Raw genomic sequence first — 20,264 nt, 5'->3', positions numbered from 1 at the left:
AGCGATGTATCTCCATGTTTTATAACCTCCTTAAGTAGTTTAGCAATTGGAACATAGTTGATGCCTCAATAGAGAAAGCCCCTGCCTCTGTTAGGACAATCTCATATGGGATAAATGATTTAATCTATTTAATCTTGAGACTAGTTGTAATTAAATGCTTTTGTAATCTTTCCATTTGCCTCCATTTCCTTGTTGAAGTGCCGCTGCCCCATACTTCACATCTGTACAATACCACTGGAACCTCAAGAAGCCCAAAAAGAGTTTTCTTAGTTTTCCAATTCCATAGTTTTGCTCTTCTGCATCTATTTTGGAGTGATTATAAGGCTTTCCATCCTCCTTGGATCCTTTTTGTTCTACATGTTTCCCAACTGAGTTTATTGTGGAAATCTAGGCCAAGGTACTTTTATTCATTGACCACTTGTAAGGTGTTTCTCTCAAAGAAAAATTCTCTATGGACTTCTTTTCTTTTCAAGGTAAAGATCATGACCTTGGTTTTGCTAGTGTTCACTTGCATCCTTGCCTCTTGGCAAAATTGTTTTAGAGCCTTCAAGTGTTCTTTCAAATCTTGTGTTGTTTTTGCCATTAAAACAAGATCATCAACATTAAAAGAAGCTTGATTACATAGTTGGTTAGATGAACTCCCCCACCCCCAAACTTGTCTATCCATTCCTCTAACTTGTCAATGTATTGCCCAAATAGGGTAGGAGATAATGGGTAGCTCTGCTTGACCCCAATGTCACTTCTAAAACATTCTGATTGTCCCTGTTTTGTTCGTAACTTAGCCAAAACTTGGTCATACAGTCTACGAACAACAACTTTATATTGTACTGGAATTTCCAAATCTTCCATTCTACTTCACAATTCGCCTCTATGTACTATGTCAAAAGCTTTTTTGAAATCCACAAAACAAAAGACTTCCCCTCCTTGTTTATCCCATACCTTCTCAATCAAATGTTTGAGTGTTATGCAATGGTCAATGGTAGAATACTTTGGTTTAAAGCTCGCTTGCCCATTTGCTCTCTTTCCCTCCTTTTCAACCCAATTACTGATTCACCTTTCTATCATACTCCCAAAAAGTTTACTGAAGAGGATTGATCATTATAGTGCGGTAATTTGAGGGGTTATTGATGTCATCACTTTTGAGCAAAGGGATGACCACACTACCTGACCAATTTGTTGGAAATCCATTTTGGACGACTCCATTGAATATTCTTTTGATGTGAGGCGTGAGGATTTCTAATCCCCACCTTAAATGTTCTGCTTGTATGCCATCTATGTCTCAAGCTTTACCCACTTCAAGTTTTCTAATTCCTTCTCTAACATTGTCCAAGGAGAAGAGTTTACTTCTTGATCTGATGATCAGAGGGCTATCTTTGTCTTGATCTCTCTCATATAGCTGCTTTGCATATTCTAGCCATTGAAGATTTGTGATATTATTTTCTTTGCCTGTATCTCTTTGTTGCAACTCTTTGCAAAAGCCCCTTGGATTTTGTCTCCCAAGCTTAATCAATTCTTTTCTTCTTGTTTGCACATACTCCTCTTTTTTCATTCTCACTAGTTTTGTATATTCTTTTTTGTTACCTCGTGTTTTGACCATTTTCTTTGCCGCCTTACATTCTTCATCATACCATGGGTTTGCGGGGAAGCTATTCTTATTGTCCTTTTTAGGTCTAGACTTTTTACATGAGTTGAGAGCCCTGAGAATTATAGATGTCAATTTTACGCTACCGATCATTTCCTTGTTTGAGTTGACCAACCCATTGACGCCCTCTTCTTGCAACTGTTTTTTGAGGATTGTTTGAAAGATTTCTTGATTTTCATGTGTCGAGGATAATTCCTTGAGTGACGACCTTCTTTTCTAATTGTTACAACCCCCTTTGATGTTGATTGTCTTTTTACATGCCAATCTTAACATATATTGGGTTGTGATTCGATTTCACTTCTATGGGACAATCCTTCACCACAATATCTATTACACTTGTCACAAGCATCTTTGAGCTTATAACATAGTCCACTACACTCTGACCATTATAAGCGTGAGACGTAATGTTCCCTGAGCTCGGCCAAGCCTTTAAACTGTTGCATATTATCAAATCATACAAGCTGCAAACTCCTAGCAATTCTGCCCCATAATGTGTGATAGCTCCCTTCTCATCTTGAGACATTCTTTCCCATTTTTGACTCCCTTCTTCCTCTAACCACAAAGGATTGTCACCTATTCCCTCCTCATCATTAAGGCAAAGGGGCTGGTTATTGGTTGTTCTAGCATTAAAGTCTCTAATTAAGATGATCTCACCTTTGTGATTATATGCTGATATATCTTTTTTCAAGGCTACATAAGGGTCCTCTTTGTCTAATTTCCTCTTCTTATAAAATTTTGAGCCATAAATAGCAAAGTAGCATGCTGCAAGGTAGATTGTGAATTCTTTATCCTCTATTTTTATCCATATGTACTGTTTATTGGGGTCTTCTTTTTCCACATGTATTGTTCTTTCCCAAGAATCTCTTACTAAGATTGTTACTCCTGCATGGCCTTTTCCACTTTCAGTTAGCTCATTCCATACTGATACCTTCATATATCCCTCAAAATTTGGAACCTTACATCCTTCATGCTCATGTGTTTCAAGGAGGACAATCACAACCATCCCCTTTGCAATGGGCCGTAAACCGACCCCCCTCCTCCAAGGGTAACCTCTACAATTCCAGCTTACCATTGAGAGGTGTGCCCGGGGGGCCCCACCTTCCTATTTACTATATGTTGTTTTGTTGCTGAACTGGGCTTTCCCCCTATACATCCATGCTTCCTTACCTGCACTTCTTGCTGCTATGATTTTGCCCCATTCTTTTCTTCTCTTCTAGCTATAAAGGGGTTAAATCTTCATCTATGAAGAATCGTGTGCCTTGAGAAACCTTTTGTTCCTCAAAATTTTGTTCTTGTCCTCGATACTTTTCAATATTACTCTTAACATTTCTATTTCTGCTATCTCGTGACACACTCCCAATTCTACTTGCTTGATGAATATGCCCTGTTCACTCCAACTTGTCTGCTAGAAAGTCTTTAATTAACCTATCGGTATGTTCACCTTCCCCATAATCCTTCAAGCCTTTAATTATTATATTTGCTGCCCTATCTTTTCGTTGTCTTTCTTCCTCTATTTGCACTTTGATTTGTTTCTCTATGAGTTCCTTTTGACTCTCTGTTGAACCCTTTGTTACTTGTACCCATGATTTTGCCTCTTCAAGTTGCTCCTTTAGTTCAACTTCTTTTATTTCTATGTTTTCTATTACTGATTGGGTCTCTTGTAGGTGTGGGGTGTCTCTTTCCTCCGTCGTTGTGGAAAAATTTCCACTTTTTATCTGTCTTAGTTCCTCCTTCATGGTCAAGATCTTTTGCTGCCCTGTTTTCAGATTAGCTTGTAAGTTGGCGATTTCCTCTTTAAGAGACTTGTTTTCTATGGTTATTTTATGGTTGGTTTCCATAACCTCTTGCCATTTGTTAAACTTCAGTTGTTCTAGCACTTCCAAGCCTTCAATCCTTCTCTTTAAATCCATCAATTCATGAACATATAGGTCTGAGGGCCAAGTTAGAGGTGTTGAATTAGGGCTGTATTGGTCTATCTTACTGTCATCTTCCATCCCCTCTCCAATATTTTCCCTTTTTTTTTTTTTTTTTTTTTCCTGTTCCATCAAAGCACTTGAGTTGATGCTCTTGTTGGCGTGCTCTTTTAGCTTGAACTTCATGATCCCCTTGCATTTCTATACCTGTATTTACTTGTTCATGCTGCATCTTATGGATTATTGCTGTTTGGTTGAAGTTTACTATCCTTGGCAAGATAATGATAAATTTGGTGTGCCCTAGCCATCTTAACCTCCTAGCTATTTTAGTTTGCCTTCATTGTAAAATCTTCTTATATTGCTTGGCATTAACAAATGTAAGTCCTTTTACATTTGGGACTTTGTTTTGTCCACATGCTTGAGATTCTAGACTCCTTGCTGATATATCTATAGTGTATGGCATCATACTGCCTATCTGAGGCATACTCTTATGACCATTCCCAATCCTCTTCATGAAACTTTTCTCTAACTCTTCCAATGAGACAATGTGTTCATCTCCTTTGTATTCTAAGAAATCTATCAGCAGATCCACCTCTTGCTCTGTGATGTTTTCCACCATATTGTTTGTTTGATTTTATAGTTTTATCATACTGTTGCCCAAGTTTGTTTGTATTTGTTTTCAGTTTTGTTTGTGTTGCTGATGCTCAGGGTTGAAATGATTTGGTTTGAAAGAAAGTGCATATAAACAAACTCAGATATTGACAAAATCCACCTCTAGATAGGAAAATGTCAAATTTTTTTTACCTGCAATGCCCTTCTCTGAACCCCACTTTGAATATTTGTCTATCTTTGTCTGTCTTGGCCCCACAAATTTTATCCTTCTTGATCCCCGTGCTTGGGTAGAGCCCCCCACGTTTTTAAGCAGATAAAATATAAAAAAATCTCTGATAACTTTATTAGGTTTGGAAGCCTGTGGTTTGGCCCCACAACCCACTTCTTCTTTTGCTCTGGAAGGTTGTTGACACACCCCTTAATCCCTAAACCGGTGAAACTCTCTGTGTGTCCACTGTGTGCTTCCCTTGTGCCCTTTGCGTGTCTTATCTGTGCCCCAGGCCCCACGTGTTCTCTGTTGCCCTCCCTATTGTTGCGTTCTCTGCGTAAACAACTGCTAAGAGAACATAACTGATGACATTAACGGAAGCGGTTTGGACATATCATGCGTCTTCAAATTTCGCGTGGTCAGCTACGAAACAATTTTTGAGTATTTACTTTTGGCGTTCACCAAGGGAGCTCAAATGACTGAAATACAATGGAGACCCTTTATAGAAGAGCAGAGATCTCATAAAATACATCGTTGAATAGTAATATAAGAAGTTTATATTAAGGGACAGTTCTGGAACTACGCTGAATCTTCCAAGGAGTCGTTTCATTTTGAGAAGTCCCATTATGAGGAGATATGTCTCTTCAATTTCCAAAAGATGTCATCCTTTCAGTGTGAGAGCCATTCATCCTTATCAATATAAGTGAAAGAGAAGATTTGTCAACATAATATAACTTTTACATCAGAGAGAGTTATCAAGATAAGTTCTACTCTATGAATTATTCTTAAATTTTAAATTTAATATTATAATAAAATATATTCAGTTCTAATAAAATTATGTTTATTAATATATTACATCTCTCATTTTAATTCAAAATTGATGTTTCAAGATTGAATTATGGTAATTTTTCAATCCGGGGGGACATGACAGAATCTAAATGTGCAAATAGTAAATTTGATTCATTGAGGAAGGGTCCTTTCAAGATCAATCAGGTGTTTGGAAAGAATGCCTTTAAGTTAGCATATCTTAATGGCACAATCTTGTCTCTTCCTTATGATGGGTAATATCCAAAGTTGTATTAAATGTAAAAATAGGTATTCAGGCTATACTTATACATTAGGAGTTAGGAGTTTTGAGTCTCAATTTTTGTTTGTATCTTTCTGATCCCTTTAAATGCATTTTAGTCATGAATTTTTGAATCTATTGTCCAATGGATGGCCTAAACTAGAGATTTTGCGTCCAATCTACATACTTGTTAGTCTTTGTCTCCAGTTAGAGCTAACTATTGCCTTGGATTTGGTCATCCTCTTTTAATAATTAATTTAGCTATCAAAATGGAAATGTCTAAGTTCTTACTAGCTTTTTCAGCCTTATCCTAACCTCTAAGTCCTCATTGAGCCTTAAAACAATAACAACTTTTCTTACTTTGTTGGTCTTTGGGAGTGGTTCTAAAATTGTCGTAAGGCTCTAATGGTTTCCCGAACCCTTTTAGTACTTGATATGAACTAGTCACATTTCTCTCAAAATCTTTCATTTGTGAAGTTTAAGTATCTCTTTGTGTCAGTTTTATGCTTGGTTCTTAGAATTGACGAGTCTTATAATTTGCATCATTTTACTCATTTCCTACTACTTCTATTAGACGTATTATTATTTTTAACTATCTCCTAAATCATATTTTCATCTAGTTTATGGTATATACATGACAAATATTGAGAGGGGGGCGAATCAATATAATTCAATTTTTTTACATAATCCAAAGCTTAACAACCATGAATCAGTTTAATAGTACCAATAAGAACAAATTTCCATTAAGTACACAACATTCACACAATAGAGAACATATATTTATTTGGAAACCATTCAGGGAGACAACCATGATGAAATGAGTTCTTGGATCTATCATCCAAATCTAATCTCACAAAATAATAATGAAATATTCTTGCAATGTTTGTAGGTACCACCAACCCATAGGAGCCACCAATCCCTACTTAATTTTTTTTAGGCACCAATCTACTAGAGACATCAATCCCACAACTAAGAACCAACTTAGCAAGAGATACCAGTATCTTTTAACAAGAGGCATCAACCTCTTATACACAAAGATCCACCTTTAAAAAGGTTCTACATCAACAAATTGTGAACATCATAGCTCTACTCCAAATGATTCTGCTTTGTCCAATTTAATTATGCTTTGTCATTTATCAACTTTGTCCTACTCTACTACACATGTTGGAACATTCTAGACATCACAAAGAGTCACTTATTAAAATTTCTCTCTTATAGATATACATATACACATACATAACTAGACCTAAAATATTTCTTCTTTATATATCAAACCATAAATTTTAATTCAACTATAAAGTCAATTTGGAGTGATTAAATTCATCATTGTAACATGCATAATGTCTACCAAGAGAGATTAAAAATTCATCAATCAAACCTTGAGTCAGCCATGTTCATGTTTGAATTACAAACCCTATTAGACCATTACAATGTTTGAATATTGGTCATCAATTATGTATTTTGTGGGAAAAATAAATGGCAATCGAAAAACTCATATTATTTGAATATATTTGATCGAGAGACCATGTTGTGTCAATCGTAATTGACCAATCAATAATTGCCACAAAAAGTCAAACATTACAACTCAATAGTCATGATCCACAAAGTAGTCAACAACTTAATTTGATTTATAAAGACACATAGTTCCATGTAGAACTGACACAAACACATCAATTAATTGCTTCATCACAACCAATACTAGGTCCTCTACACTTCTCTCGCACTTGTGCTGGGGGAGAATGCCCAATAGTTGTGCACCCTAACTTCGCGTTTCTCAAAATCCTACATGGAAATTTCAAATCACTCCCAATTTTTTACAACAACTTACTTGGCAATTCTCATGCTTATAACTAAGGTTTCAAAGCCACATCGACAATTATGGTGCCACATCAACATTATTTTTGCCAAGGTGTCCAAGATAACCAAAAAAAAGTGAGACGAATAGTCGAGCAAAAGAGGTTTGCATACTTGTGTAGCTGATGTGGCATCACATGATTGGTTTCTTTTTACAACTAATGGTACATTTCATATCAATAAAAACTTTAAAGTCACAACTATTGGTACAATATATTGTAATTGTTAATATATAAAGACACAAAAATTGATATTTTATGTTTCAAACAATTATTTTTATTTGTACTATTATTGGACCAAAAAGTATCAACAACCCTCACAACTATTCATGCATGCTCAACTACTAGTGCTCTTCCCCTAAGTCCCCTACACTTCTCTCACACTTATGTTTCATCTATCATAATATGAGCATGCACTAGACTGGCTCATGGAAGCATCACGTGCCATCATGGTTTGCATTGGGTCTCTCTACTCACCTTCCGTGCTTTGTGCTAACTTGACATGTGCCAAAAAAAACCATGTTGTTGCAGTCCTCCTTTCCACTATATGCTCTTTGTAATTTTTTTTTTGAAGGTAGATAATTTGAGCAAGTTGTTTGAGGAAGCAAGGCTTCACAAAAATGTGACTTTCTTAGTCAAGATTCATAAAAAAGAGCTGATATGGAGAGAAATCTGAATTAGTTTTGTTTCTGAAGCTCTTGGTCCCTTAGACTACTTGATCTCGCAGATGTTATTAAAATCCCTCCATTCATTCATTCTTTATAAGTTATGAGCACATGCACATAATATGTAGAGTTTTGTACAAGCTTCCTTGCTTGAGCATCAACAAGTCCACATCTAACAAAAGAGACATGCATCCAAACAACACATTATCATGGCCTTGATAGGTTCAAATATTTGTACTGATGTACTCTTACAAAACCAACCAGAGGCATGCACATGAACTTGACTTAGAATAATTGCTATCTGTGCCCTACTTAGACTTGAGCCTGCTCTGGTAAAAATAGATAAATGTCATGATCATGGAGTATGCAACAATGATAGGATTCTTGTACTATAGTATGCACTAATGTGTTACCACGATACACATTAGCTCAACACAACAATGTGACATTGGAGTAGGACATCAATGCATAGCCTATGCTAAGCCTTCTAAGTGCACTACAAATAAGATCATGAAAAATGACAATGAATCAGATCAAGGGTGCAGACAACCATATAAGTCTCAAACTTCGAGACTTAAGAAATTCAAAGTTCAACATGGATAGGAATATGGGGCTAGTAAGCACATGACATAAAGGGGTTTAAGGCATAAAATGAGCTAGATCCAATCAACTACAAAATAGATAAAAGTAACTAGGGCCTAACATATTTAGGGTTTTTGATTTTAGGGCAAAGTGGAAACCCCAACAAGAAAGCTCAACCCTAATCAACATACACCAAAGTTTCTAAAGGTCGATCTAGAGATATCCACCCAAATTAACTATTAACCTTGCTTCTTTGACATCAATGACAACATTAACAACAATCTAAGACAACACCAACCTTTGACATCAATGACAATAATGGTCCAACATTTTCAATATAATTCTTTTCATTATGGCCCATACAACATTATATGCATAATTAGTGATAACTTGTAATGCCCCTCCCTTGAGCAGACTCTATTTAACTTAGTTTGACTCTGATTGACTTTTTCTATTGTATATGTGGTTGGATGATACTTTATGTTGTGATGACTTTTATCATGATACTATGTTATGATGTTTTAGATTTAATAAATGTTGGTTATGCATTTAATCTTTTTGGATGGTCAGATGTTAGATTTTATGCTTATGTACTGACCATGGACTAACATATTTACTTTATGTATGAGATATATCATGTGTTCATTTTCATGTCTGTGTATGTGTCTATATGGGGTGCAAGGGGATGATCTTCTGTCACTAACTTCAGAGAGAGACAAAATGTCACAACTCTCCTCCATCGGTGTACTTGCAAATGTTGGATATATGTATGTATGCTTTTCTCGGTGATGCAAAATTATAGGTACAAGGCATCGACTCCACCTGGCTTCACAGGTCTGAGCGTGCCTACAATATCTCGATGGAAAATTGTGGAGATAGTCATAAGGCCAGTCTTTGTTACCCTTATCCTTGCTCAGTTTTAGAGCATTGCCCGTCATCCTTTGTCAACCTAATCATAATGCCACTTAGGCAATTGTCCGATGTCTTTGGTATGTTGTATGTGTTTGTTTAGGTGTTGAGTTTGGGTTTAATGTTTTATTGTGTTGGTAGTTTTTAATTATTGATTTATTATTATAAGTTTTGTTTATCCTCTAGGGTTTCTTGGCAGGGCGTTACACTTGGTATCAGAGCCCTGTTGCAAACACCGGGATCTCTAGTTAAGGTTGTGTCTTTGGTTTGATTTGGTGTGTATAGTCTTTCTATCGTGTGCTTGTCCTTTTGGAAATTTAAGTTTGAGATTGATGTATAGGACCTTGAAAATCTTAGATGTTTCTTGCTCTCTCGTTTGCTCATTCTTTTTGAAGATCATAATGGAGTATATTGTGTGCAATCATTTCTTGCTCTTACCTTCTTGATGTTAGTACTTGTTATATGATGATATGTTCTTTGGTTGCTTTGAATTTTCTAGTATTTACTTGAACCCTTAATATGTTTTAGATATACAGTTTCTCTTATTTAGAGGAAATTGTCTATGCTACCCTATTCGATGTTGCAATCTCAGGACTAGTTAGTACATTAGATAATGCATTGCCTTAATTTGGAATAGTATGGTGATGTGCTTGTGTTATGCATGTGATTTGACCTAGTACAACTCACAAGAACTTGCTTGGGAAATATTGAGTGCATGTTCATAGCGAATTGAATGTATTTCTCTCTTTCTCCTTTTCTCTAGAAATTAAAGCTATCTGTATCATGTGTACTTACTTCTTGTGTATGTCTTCTGATTGCGAGTGAATGTGTGTGGTTTTATGAGACCCTTGTGCGTGCCTTGAAGATTCTAGTGTTTACTTGAATGAAAAAAGAGACTTTGGATGTAATAAAGGATCATGTTGTAGTGATTTAGAAGGGAATTGTAAGTGTTTTCTTTAAGGATTCCACCACGTGGTTTTGTATGACTAACTCAATTAATGACTTTTTATGAACGGTACACTAATATGCTTGCATTTGACATGTGGAATTGACTTTATTATAAATAGGATGTGTAAATGAAGAACATGTTGATGTGTATATATTTATATATAATTAACTGATAGATTCCCTCTCTTCCCTCTTCTTCTCTTATCTTGATATTCAATGGAAGATGATAGTTAATGATGCATTTGTATATGCTAGAAAAAGTGAGTGTTTATGCAAGAGATCTTGTATGTAAGAAAAGACTGTCTGTATATATCTCATCTCGGAAATTAGGACCTTTAGTTTCATCTCTAATCTTAGGAAATGTGATGATAGGCCAATTCACATACTTCTAAGTAGGTAGTGAAATGAAGTATAGTATAATAAAGACAATATGCATAGGAAAAAAAATTTAATCATCTTTGTGTGAACTTGTTGGTTCACGTGCATATGTATGAATTGTTTGTCTATCAAAATTCTCTCCCTCTTCTCTTTATCTAGATATAAGAACTCATATAAATGCTACTAAATGATGTATTTGAGATTAAATAGAAATATTTGATTCTTATTAATGAATATTATATGGCTTCATTAGAAATGTTTTATTAATTCTGCATTGAAGACCTAAAATGTTTTGTATTGCACTTAGGATTTCGTGTAAAGTGAGTAAGTAGGTAAAATACCTTTTTGCATAAATACTATAAGTAGTTCATATGAATTAGTTTCACAGATCATGATAGAGAATACATATTGATTAAGATAAAGTTGTACAATGCATGTAGAATGTGTATAGAGAATATGAAGTTATTCTTTTGTGGTCTTGTTTTATGTTGAAAGATAGAAGTCTTTAGCTTTGTAAAAATAATTGCATGGTTATAAAGAAGTAAATGAATGATGTGTTTGATTAGTGAAAGATTTAGAAATAATGCTACTTCCTTACCTTATTTGAGTTGTAAAAGATTTATTGTTTAAGGGAAATTCTAGTAGGAGGGATAAATGATGATAGGAATAGTTCATCCATATGTTATTGATTTTAATTGTAGTTGTTGAAATCATTAAGTGGTTAAAAGATTATGCTCAAGAGATGCTAGAAAATGGTACGGCTATGAATGTGATTACGTGGTAATTGTGATATCGTAAAGAATGGCAATTATGTATTGAGTGTATCCCCTATATGTGTGAAACACTGTATCTTTCCCTTGCTTGCATATGTTTTCTTACATAAAGGATAATTATATGAACTTTCATGTGTATAAAATATTACATGATATTAAAAGAAATGTAGTTAGTCTAATAGCCTAAGGTGTCTATTATTCATTCTTTAACGCATTCAGGATGTGTGATCTTGAGTGTTGTGTAGCAGTTACTCCCTATGATGTGGCTGAAAATGGTCACCTTGTTTCAAGATTTTTGTTGTGATAGTGTTTGTTTTGACTTTCTTATGAATTGTGTTTTGTGATAATGGGGCTAACATTGTTCTTTTGAAATTTCTTATGAAAGGAATGACCACTAAATTCTCATTTCTTTTCATTCAATTTATGACACTTGTCATGGTTTTGGTATTGTTGGTTGTCGAAATTGCCGACATTTTTCATTATTTGATGTTGACCATGACAATTTTACTTCTTGGATTATATTCTTTTAAAGCTTCTGGTGGTCATTCTGAATGTTGACTTAGCTGACCCTAGTTATGTGTTAAGTCTGTTTTCTATCACGTTTTCTTGAACCTCTGATAGTGTATTAAGGGAGAACACCGTGAAGATTGGATCTAGGCATATTGGGTAATCAAATATAATTAATATTAACTTAAGGGAATAAAAGCACATTTTCTATGATGAAATTCATTTGTAACAATTTAGATCTCAAGATATATTAGGAAGAAGAGTGAATTGGATTTAGTGGATTGTGTGATATACATTAGATAAATATTAATGGTCTGCAAACTTATTGTTTTGATGAGTGTTTGGGAATGCTTGCATGGATTCCAATTGAGTTAAGTTGGTGCTAGGTGGTTGTTGTATGTAACTATGTTCACTTTCTCTCTTAGATTGAGATTGTATTATGCTCTATGCTTGGTGTTTTGGTGTTAATATTGATTTGATTTTTATACCATGAATCTTTCTCCTTCCAATATGTAGGTATCATGGACCTTAGATGATATATGATACGTTAGTTATGATTGAATTTGAGGAATTGATCTGAGAGTATGTTGTGTTTGCCTTGGTAATGTAGGAAGGAGTATGTGTAGGATGTTGTATCAGATGTATATCTGTCATTGTAATGGTTCATATAGGGGTTAAAGAAGTGTTTTCATGCTTGAAAAGTGCAAGTTATGATGTTTGTACATTATGATATGTCTACTTTTGGATAGGGAATTCAGTAGAGAATTTATGTTCTACAAGAATACTTGGGAAATGATGGTTTTAGTATTATTTAATATAAGTGTTATGACTGACGTGTTCTTATTTTCCTATCTTAGACTTGCGACTTCCAGGAGTAAGTTGGACCCTAGGGGCGAGGATGTAATACCCCTCCATTGATCGGACTCTATTTAACCTAGTTTGACTCTGGTTGACTTTTTCTATTGTATATGTGGTTGGATGATACTCTATGTTGTGATGACTTTTATCATGATACTATGTTATGATGTTTTAGATTTAATAAATGTTGGTTATGCATTATATCTTTATGGATGTTCAGATGTTATATTTTATGCTTATGTACTGACCATGGACTAACATACTTACTTTATGTATGTGATATATCATGTGTTTGTTTTCATGTATGTGTATGAGTCTATATGAGGTGCGAGGGGATGATCTTCCGTCACTTCAGAGAGACATGAAATGTCACGACACTCCACCATCGATGAGCCTGCAAATGTTTGATATACGTATGTATGCTTTTCTCAGTGATGCAGGATTGCAGGTACAAGGCGTCGACTCCGCTTGGCTTAACAGGTATGAGCGTGCCTACAATATCTCGATGGAAAATTGTGGAGATAGTCATAAGGCCCGTCTTTGTTACCCTTAGCCTTTCTTGGTTTTAGAGCATTGTCAGTCATCGTTTGTCAACCTAATTGGAACACCACTTAGGCAATTGTCCGATGTCTTTGGTATGTTGTATGTGTTTGTTTAGGTGTTGAGTTTGGGTTTATTGTTTTATTGTGTTGGTAGTTTTTAATTATTGATTTATTATTATAAGATTTGTTTATTTTGAGAGTAATTTATTTAATTATTTGTACTTGGGGGTATTAAATAATTAATATATAGGTATGTATATATGTGTGGGTTTATATATATATTTATATAAATGTATTGAAGTTATAATACCTTTGTTATTAATTAATAAATTATTACTAAGGTTTCAAATAAATTAAAATAAATGCTTATTGGTTAATAAATTGTTATTATTGGTAAGTTGGAATAAATTAATTATTAAATAAATTTAATGAAAACTAAATTAAACTCATTAAATTATTTTAGAAATGTTATTTTTTGAACTTTGGCAAAGCATTGATTTTGGGGGAATTTTCCATTTCCAGTGAAGGAGCATTTTGATATTCGTGGATTTTTCATTCCTGGGGGTGGGAAACTCTGAAAAAAAAATTGGGGAAAGTTTTGAAATTTTTTTGACAAAGAAGGGTTTAGAAAGATTTTTTTTTGAGTTTTGGAGGAGGTTTTTTCTTTTGGGGATTATTGGAACTACAACATATAGGATTTGTTTTTGGGAAGTTGTGTTTGTCGGGGTTTCAGTTCTACCTTTGCATTTGTCTTTAGGATCGCAAATAGAGGTACGGGATTCAATCGCATTTTGTCTGTGAAATTTCCTTTGAAAGATTTGTCGAAAAAAAAAAATGGTTTTGATTTCGCTTGTTTGGGGTTTCATTTGAAAATCTTAATTTTGTGATTTGAGAGTTTCTTTTAAATTTAATCTTTGTCGTTTATTATCCCCAAATCTGCTTAATTAGTTATTGTATGTCCGTATCTGTGGATTTTAGATGTAATTTTATTAATTTTTTTTTATATTGGATGCAATTTTATTAAACATGTATTTTACTAAAGATTTATATTGTCTATGTTTTTTTATTAAAAAAATTTAAAATCATTAAATTTTATTTACCTGTTTTTTAGAGGGGGGCGAACCCCTGCTGTGGCACCCACGGTGGTGGCTACCCCACCAGCTGTGGTCATCCACAATGGTGGGAACCCCATCCATTGTGAGCACCATGGTGGTGGTTAGCTCCACCACGTATGGGCTTTCCCATGGTGGTGGGAGCCCCACCATCTATGGGAACCCACGGTGGTGGGTAACTCCACCACCTCCATGGGGGCCACAGAGGTAGCAGTCTGCTAAAATGCAAACTTGTTAAAAAAAAGAATTTAAAAAAAGAAAAAAAACTATTTTTATTATTATATCACTTTAATATTATGAATTTTGATATAATGTTTATTTGAAATTTGGTGAATTAAAATTTGTTGGATATTAGAGTTGTTGGAATGTGTTGTTGTCATTGATGTCAACATATTCTTGTATTGCAGAGAATTGGTTTGTTGCAGAAAGTTGAATTGGTTGCAGATGTGCTGGTGCAGATTAATGGGTTTTGAGATACTTGTCTCTAGTTGATTCAACATGAGTTTTAGTGTTCCAAAAGGTGATTTGGTCGAGTTATGTGATCCGGTGTGATGGTTGGTTTTTTTGTTGATTCCATATTGTCGAGTTATGATTTTTGGATTGTATTGCTTCGGAATTGATTCTTTATGTTGTGTGGATTTTGGAGAATGTTCGAGATGTTCATGTGTGTCCTCAGTTCTGGTGGTTCATGATTTGGAACTTCACCAGCGTATCTTTTAGTTTGTTGTTGGTGTTCTTGAGCCTCAGTGATGAAATGATGATGATTATTGTTATTCGAGTTATTGCGGTTGTTGTGGAGGAATTCACGTCGCTTGCTGATGTTCTTTGATTGTGTTCTATGTGTTTTAATGGTCCACGTTATTGAATTTTTTATGGTCTAGTGGTATTCTTCGTGTTATGTGACATATTCAGTGGTTTAACATATTGGGAATGATCTTGGCGAACTATTTGGTGGTGTTGCGTGTTCAAGGATTTGATTTGGGTCCATGCTATGTCCTTGCCGATATTGTATTGGTCCGCATATGGATTTATGTATTATGTGGTGTAATTTTGTAATTAGGTCTTATGTGTTGAGCTAACCTTGAGGTCAAGGTTGATGATTTGTATAAATAAGTATTGTAATAATGTAAGATGTATGTCTACGGTTGTATCTATGATCTGTGAGAGTATTGTATGTGTGGACAAGTGAATTAATATTTCGGTAGTGGAGAAGAGTACAAAAGTATTGTTGTGCAAACAGTGTGCTTAACTGAAATTGTGACCAAACATTTGAAGATGATATTCTTTCAGTTCATGTAATCTAGATTGTTGTTTGATCTTTGTAAGGCAGTGAGCCTTCCCAGGGTTGTTGCCCTTTGTTGTTTTTGAGTAGTAAGCTCTAGACAGTGTGCCTAAATGCAGGTGCAGTCCCCATTGTAATTTTACACATACTACTGCAGACTATCAACATATTGTGGGTAGAAACCCACCGTGGTTTTTCCCTTGACTGGGTTTTTCACGTCAAAAATCCATGTGTTATGTGTGTTGTTGATGAGGTCTTTATCTTTTCTATTGCTAATCCTGATCAAATCTATAGTTGAGATTAATTTGTTTGAGTTTAGTGAAAATTGATTCACCTCCCCTCTCAGTTTTCCTGCATTGTTGCTGTCAACAATTGGTATTAGAGTTAGATTCTCTAGAAGGAGCTTGACCGCTTGATGAGGTTCAGGATGACAACTGTTGTTTTCAAGAAGGAGAGTCAGAGATTTAATGGAAGTAATTACTCTATATGGAAGAACCAGATGGAAGTTCACTTGAATTGTCTTGGAGAAGATTATTGGAAGATCACAAAGAATGCATACATTATTCCTCCGAATGGTCATGTTACTGCAGATGAGATCAAAGATGAACATAATATAAGAGATAAACAAGCATTACTGAGTGCCCTGACTGATGTAGAGATGAATAATGTGATGGGATTACAAATTTCTCGTGAGATTTGGGAGAAGCTAGAAACCTTGTATGAAGGAGGTAAACATGTGAAAGTTGCTAAATTGCAGATCTTGAAAAGAAAGTATGAGATGCTGAAAATGAGAGAAGATGAGAATATTTCAACCTTTATAGCTAAAGTGAATAATCTTGTTCTGAACATCAGATGTGTCAGTGGAATCCTTGAAGAAGATGAGATTGTGGCTAAAGTGTTGAGATCTTTGCCTCCTACTTATAAACATAAAGTTGTTGCTATTGATGAGATCTGATCTATGACAACTGTGACAAGAGATATGCTAGATGGTAAGCTCGTTGCTTTTGAATTGAGTGAAATTGGTGAATCACATGGAAAAATTGAGAATGCATTTAAAGCTACTGTATCCGGGAAGTAAAAGTATGATTCGAGAGAGAATTCAACTAGGGTTTCCAGATATCAAAAGGAAATGAGAGAGATGGAAGAACAAGAAAGAGAATTTTAAGAGATTGAAGCACTTATTGCTAGAAGATTGCCTAAGGGAGTTGGTAAGTATGAAGGGAAGTTGCCTTTAAAATATTTTTCATGCAATAAGATTGGTCATTTTGCTTCTAAGTGTCCTAAAAGAGTAGAACGATTTTCAAAATATGATAAGCCTTACAAGCCTAATCGAAAGTATAGATATCAAAATAAGTGTTGTTATGCTGCTGATGAAGGTGTGACAGATGACAAGTTTGAGAAAGGGAATTCAAAAGATGAATTTGTGTTCATTGCTATCAAGGAAGATGATTCGGTACCTGCTAATTCTACAAGCTGCATTGTTGAAGAGAAAGCTTTGGTTGCTAAGATTGATGAGAACTATGAATGGATGATTGGCAATGGTTGTTCACATCACACGACAAGTGATAAAGGTAAATTTATGAATATGGAGAAGTATGGTGGCAGTGTAGTGAGGTTTGGAGACAACAAAGTTTGTGTAATCCATGGTAGAGGTTCTATTTCTCTTGATGGTAAGCATAATACTGTTGATGTTTTATATGTTGAAGTTTTGAAGCATAATATTTTGGGTGTTGGACAGATGGTTGATAAGGGATATGATTTACAATTCAAGAATGGGAAATGTATGATCTTGAATAGATCCACTATAGAAATTGCATCAGGAACTAAAACTTAAGGTAATATCTTTCATCTGAATGCTGGTGAGAAAAGTTGTTTGATTGATCAAAATGATGAGAGTTGGTTGTGGCATAGAATGATGTGTCATGTTAAATTCGACTACATGATTAAGATTAGTTCTACTCAAACTATTAGAGATCTGACTAAGATAGTAAAGACTACTAATTCGGTATGCAAAGAATGTCAATTGGGAAAGAAAATAAGAATTTCATTCAAGAGAAAACTATATACATATCTAATGGGTTATTAGATCTTGTGCATACTGATTTATGTGGACCGTCTAGGGTGAGAATCTTGCAGGGAGACATATACTTTATGTTGTTGATTGATGACTATTATAGAGTGATGTGGGTCACTTTTCTAAGGGAGAAATATGAAGCACTGGAGAAATTCAAAATATTCAAAGCTAGAGTGTAGACAGAGACAAGATTGAAGCTGAAGTGTCTAAGGCCTGACAAAGGAGGAGAATTCACCTCCGGTGAGTTTAATTCTTTTTGTGAAGAGCATGGAATAAAGAGATAGTTATTTACTCCGCGAACCCCTCAGCAGAATGGAGTTGTTGAAAGGAAGAACAAAACTGTTTTGGATGCTGCTAGAACTATTATGATTGAAGGAAATGTTCTGCATATCTATTGGAGAGAAGCTGTTAGCACCAATGTATACACATTCAAATGGGTGCATATAAAAGGTGATTCCGGTAAGACCCCTTATGAGCTATGGTTTGGTCATGTTCCTACAGTTAGATATTTTAGAATCTTTGGAAGCAAATGTTATATCAAAAGAGATGAGGATATAGGAAAATTGGATGCAAGATGTAATCAAGGAATCTTTTTGGGGTATTCTACTAAGAGAAAAGCCTACCGGTGTTACAACAAGAGATTGAGAAAGATAGTGGAAAGTGCGAATGTGAAAGTTGATGAGAGTCATGAGAAGCAAATTAGAACATGCAGATATGAATTGGATGATCAGGATGTTACTTCAAAGCAAGTTCAAACTCCGAGTATGAAGCAGAGTGATCTAGGAGAGATAGTAAATCCATATGCTGGTGGTGGTGAAGACGTTCAAGAGACTGAAAACTAGAATAATCAGAAGACCCCTAGGTATGTAATATTAAATCATTTAGAGAATCATATTATTGGTGATAAAAATAAAGGTGTGATGACTAGGAGAAGAATTGCTTTCAAAGATACATGTTTGATTTCCAAAATTGAGCCTAAAGATGTTGCTGAAGCTTGTAAAGATGAAAATTGGGTAAACGCTATGGAGGAAGAGTTAGATCAAATTGAGAAGAACAATACATGGGAACTTATTCCGAGACCTAAGGACAAGAATGTAATTGGTACTAAATGGGTGTTCCTGAATAAGCTGAATGACGATGGAGAAGTTGTTAGAAAAAAATGCAAGATTGGTATGTAAGGGATATTCACAAATGGAAGGTATTGATTTTGAGGAGAGTTTTGCTCCAGCAGCTAGAATTGAAGCTGTTAGACTATTTCTTGCATATGCTACTCATAAGAAATTCAAGGTATATCAGATGGATGTGAAGTCAACCTTTTTGAATGGTGAATTGGAAGAGGAAGTCTATGTTGAGAAACTAGATTGATTTTCATTGATAGATGAAGACGACATGGTATGGAGATTGAAGAAAGCATTATATGGACTCAAACAAGCCCCTAGAGCTTGGTATGCCAGATTGGACAGGTATCTGATGAAGTTGGGATTCTATAAAGGTACCGCTGATAGTAACATATACTTGAAGATTGATAATGATAATATTTTGATTGTTGAAGTCTTTGAACTAATGACATTATTTTTGGAGGAGATGATGATTTGAGTAAGAAATTTGCTGTTGATATGCAAAAATAATTTGAGATGTCTATGATAGGTGAGATGAAATTCTTTCTGGGATTGAAAATTACACAGATTGACAAAGGCATTTTCATATTTCAATCTAAGTATGTGAAGGAATTGATGAAGAAGTTTGGGTTAGATGATTCCAAACCTGTTGGAACTCCTATGGTGACTGGATGCAAGATGACAAAAGATGATGAATCTCCGAAGGCTAACCAGACCATGTATAGATCTATGATTGGTGGGTTGCTATATTTGACTCAAACTAGACCTGACATTATGAATGTTGTATGTCTTGTTGCAAGATTTTAGGTTGATCCTAAGGAAATTCATGTTAATACTGTGAAGAGGATATTCAAATATTTGAAGGGAACAATTGATTATGGTTTGTGGTATCCGAAGAATGATGATTTCATTTTGAGTTCTTATACTGATGCTGGTAGGGCAGGTGATGTTGAGGATTGGAAGCGCACTACCGATGGAGCTTTCCTTTTGGAAAAGAAGTTGATTTCTTGGGCAAGCAAGAAGCAAGATGCTATTTCTTTATCTACTACAGAAGCTGAATACATTGTTGTTGCTAAAAATTGTACTCAAGTACTTTGGATGAAGCAGACGTTGAAGGATATTAGAGTTGTTTATAATGAGCCTACTATTATATATTGTGACAATTCTAGTGCTATAAATATTTCTAAGAATCCAATGTTTCATTCTAAGACAAAACATATAT

At 34.9% G+C, this 20,264-nt stretch overlaps 1 protein-coding gene across 1 annotated transcript; it reads right to left on the bottom strand.

Moving 5' to 3' along the window:
- Positions 1-3,030: 3,030 nt before the first annotated feature.
- On the bottom strand, positions 3,031-3,636 carry LOC131072736 (uncharacterized). The gene has a single exon (XM_058008999.2). It carries the CDS (start codon positions 3,634-3,636, stop codon positions 3,031-3,033), a length of 606 nt encoding a protein of 201 aa, XP_057864982.2.
- Positions 3,637-20,264: the final 16,628 nt, after the last annotated feature.

Source organism: Cryptomeria japonica, chromosome 5 (assembly GCF_030272615.1).
Source record: "Cryptomeria japonica chromosome 5, Sugi_1.0, whole genome shotgun sequence".
NCBI classification, from domain to species: Eukaryota; Viridiplantae; Streptophyta; class Pinopsida; order Cupressales; family Cupressaceae; genus Cryptomeria; species Cryptomeria japonica.
The sequence above is the reverse complement of the archived record's forward strand: the minus strand, read 5'-3'. Positions and strand labels throughout refer to the sequence as shown.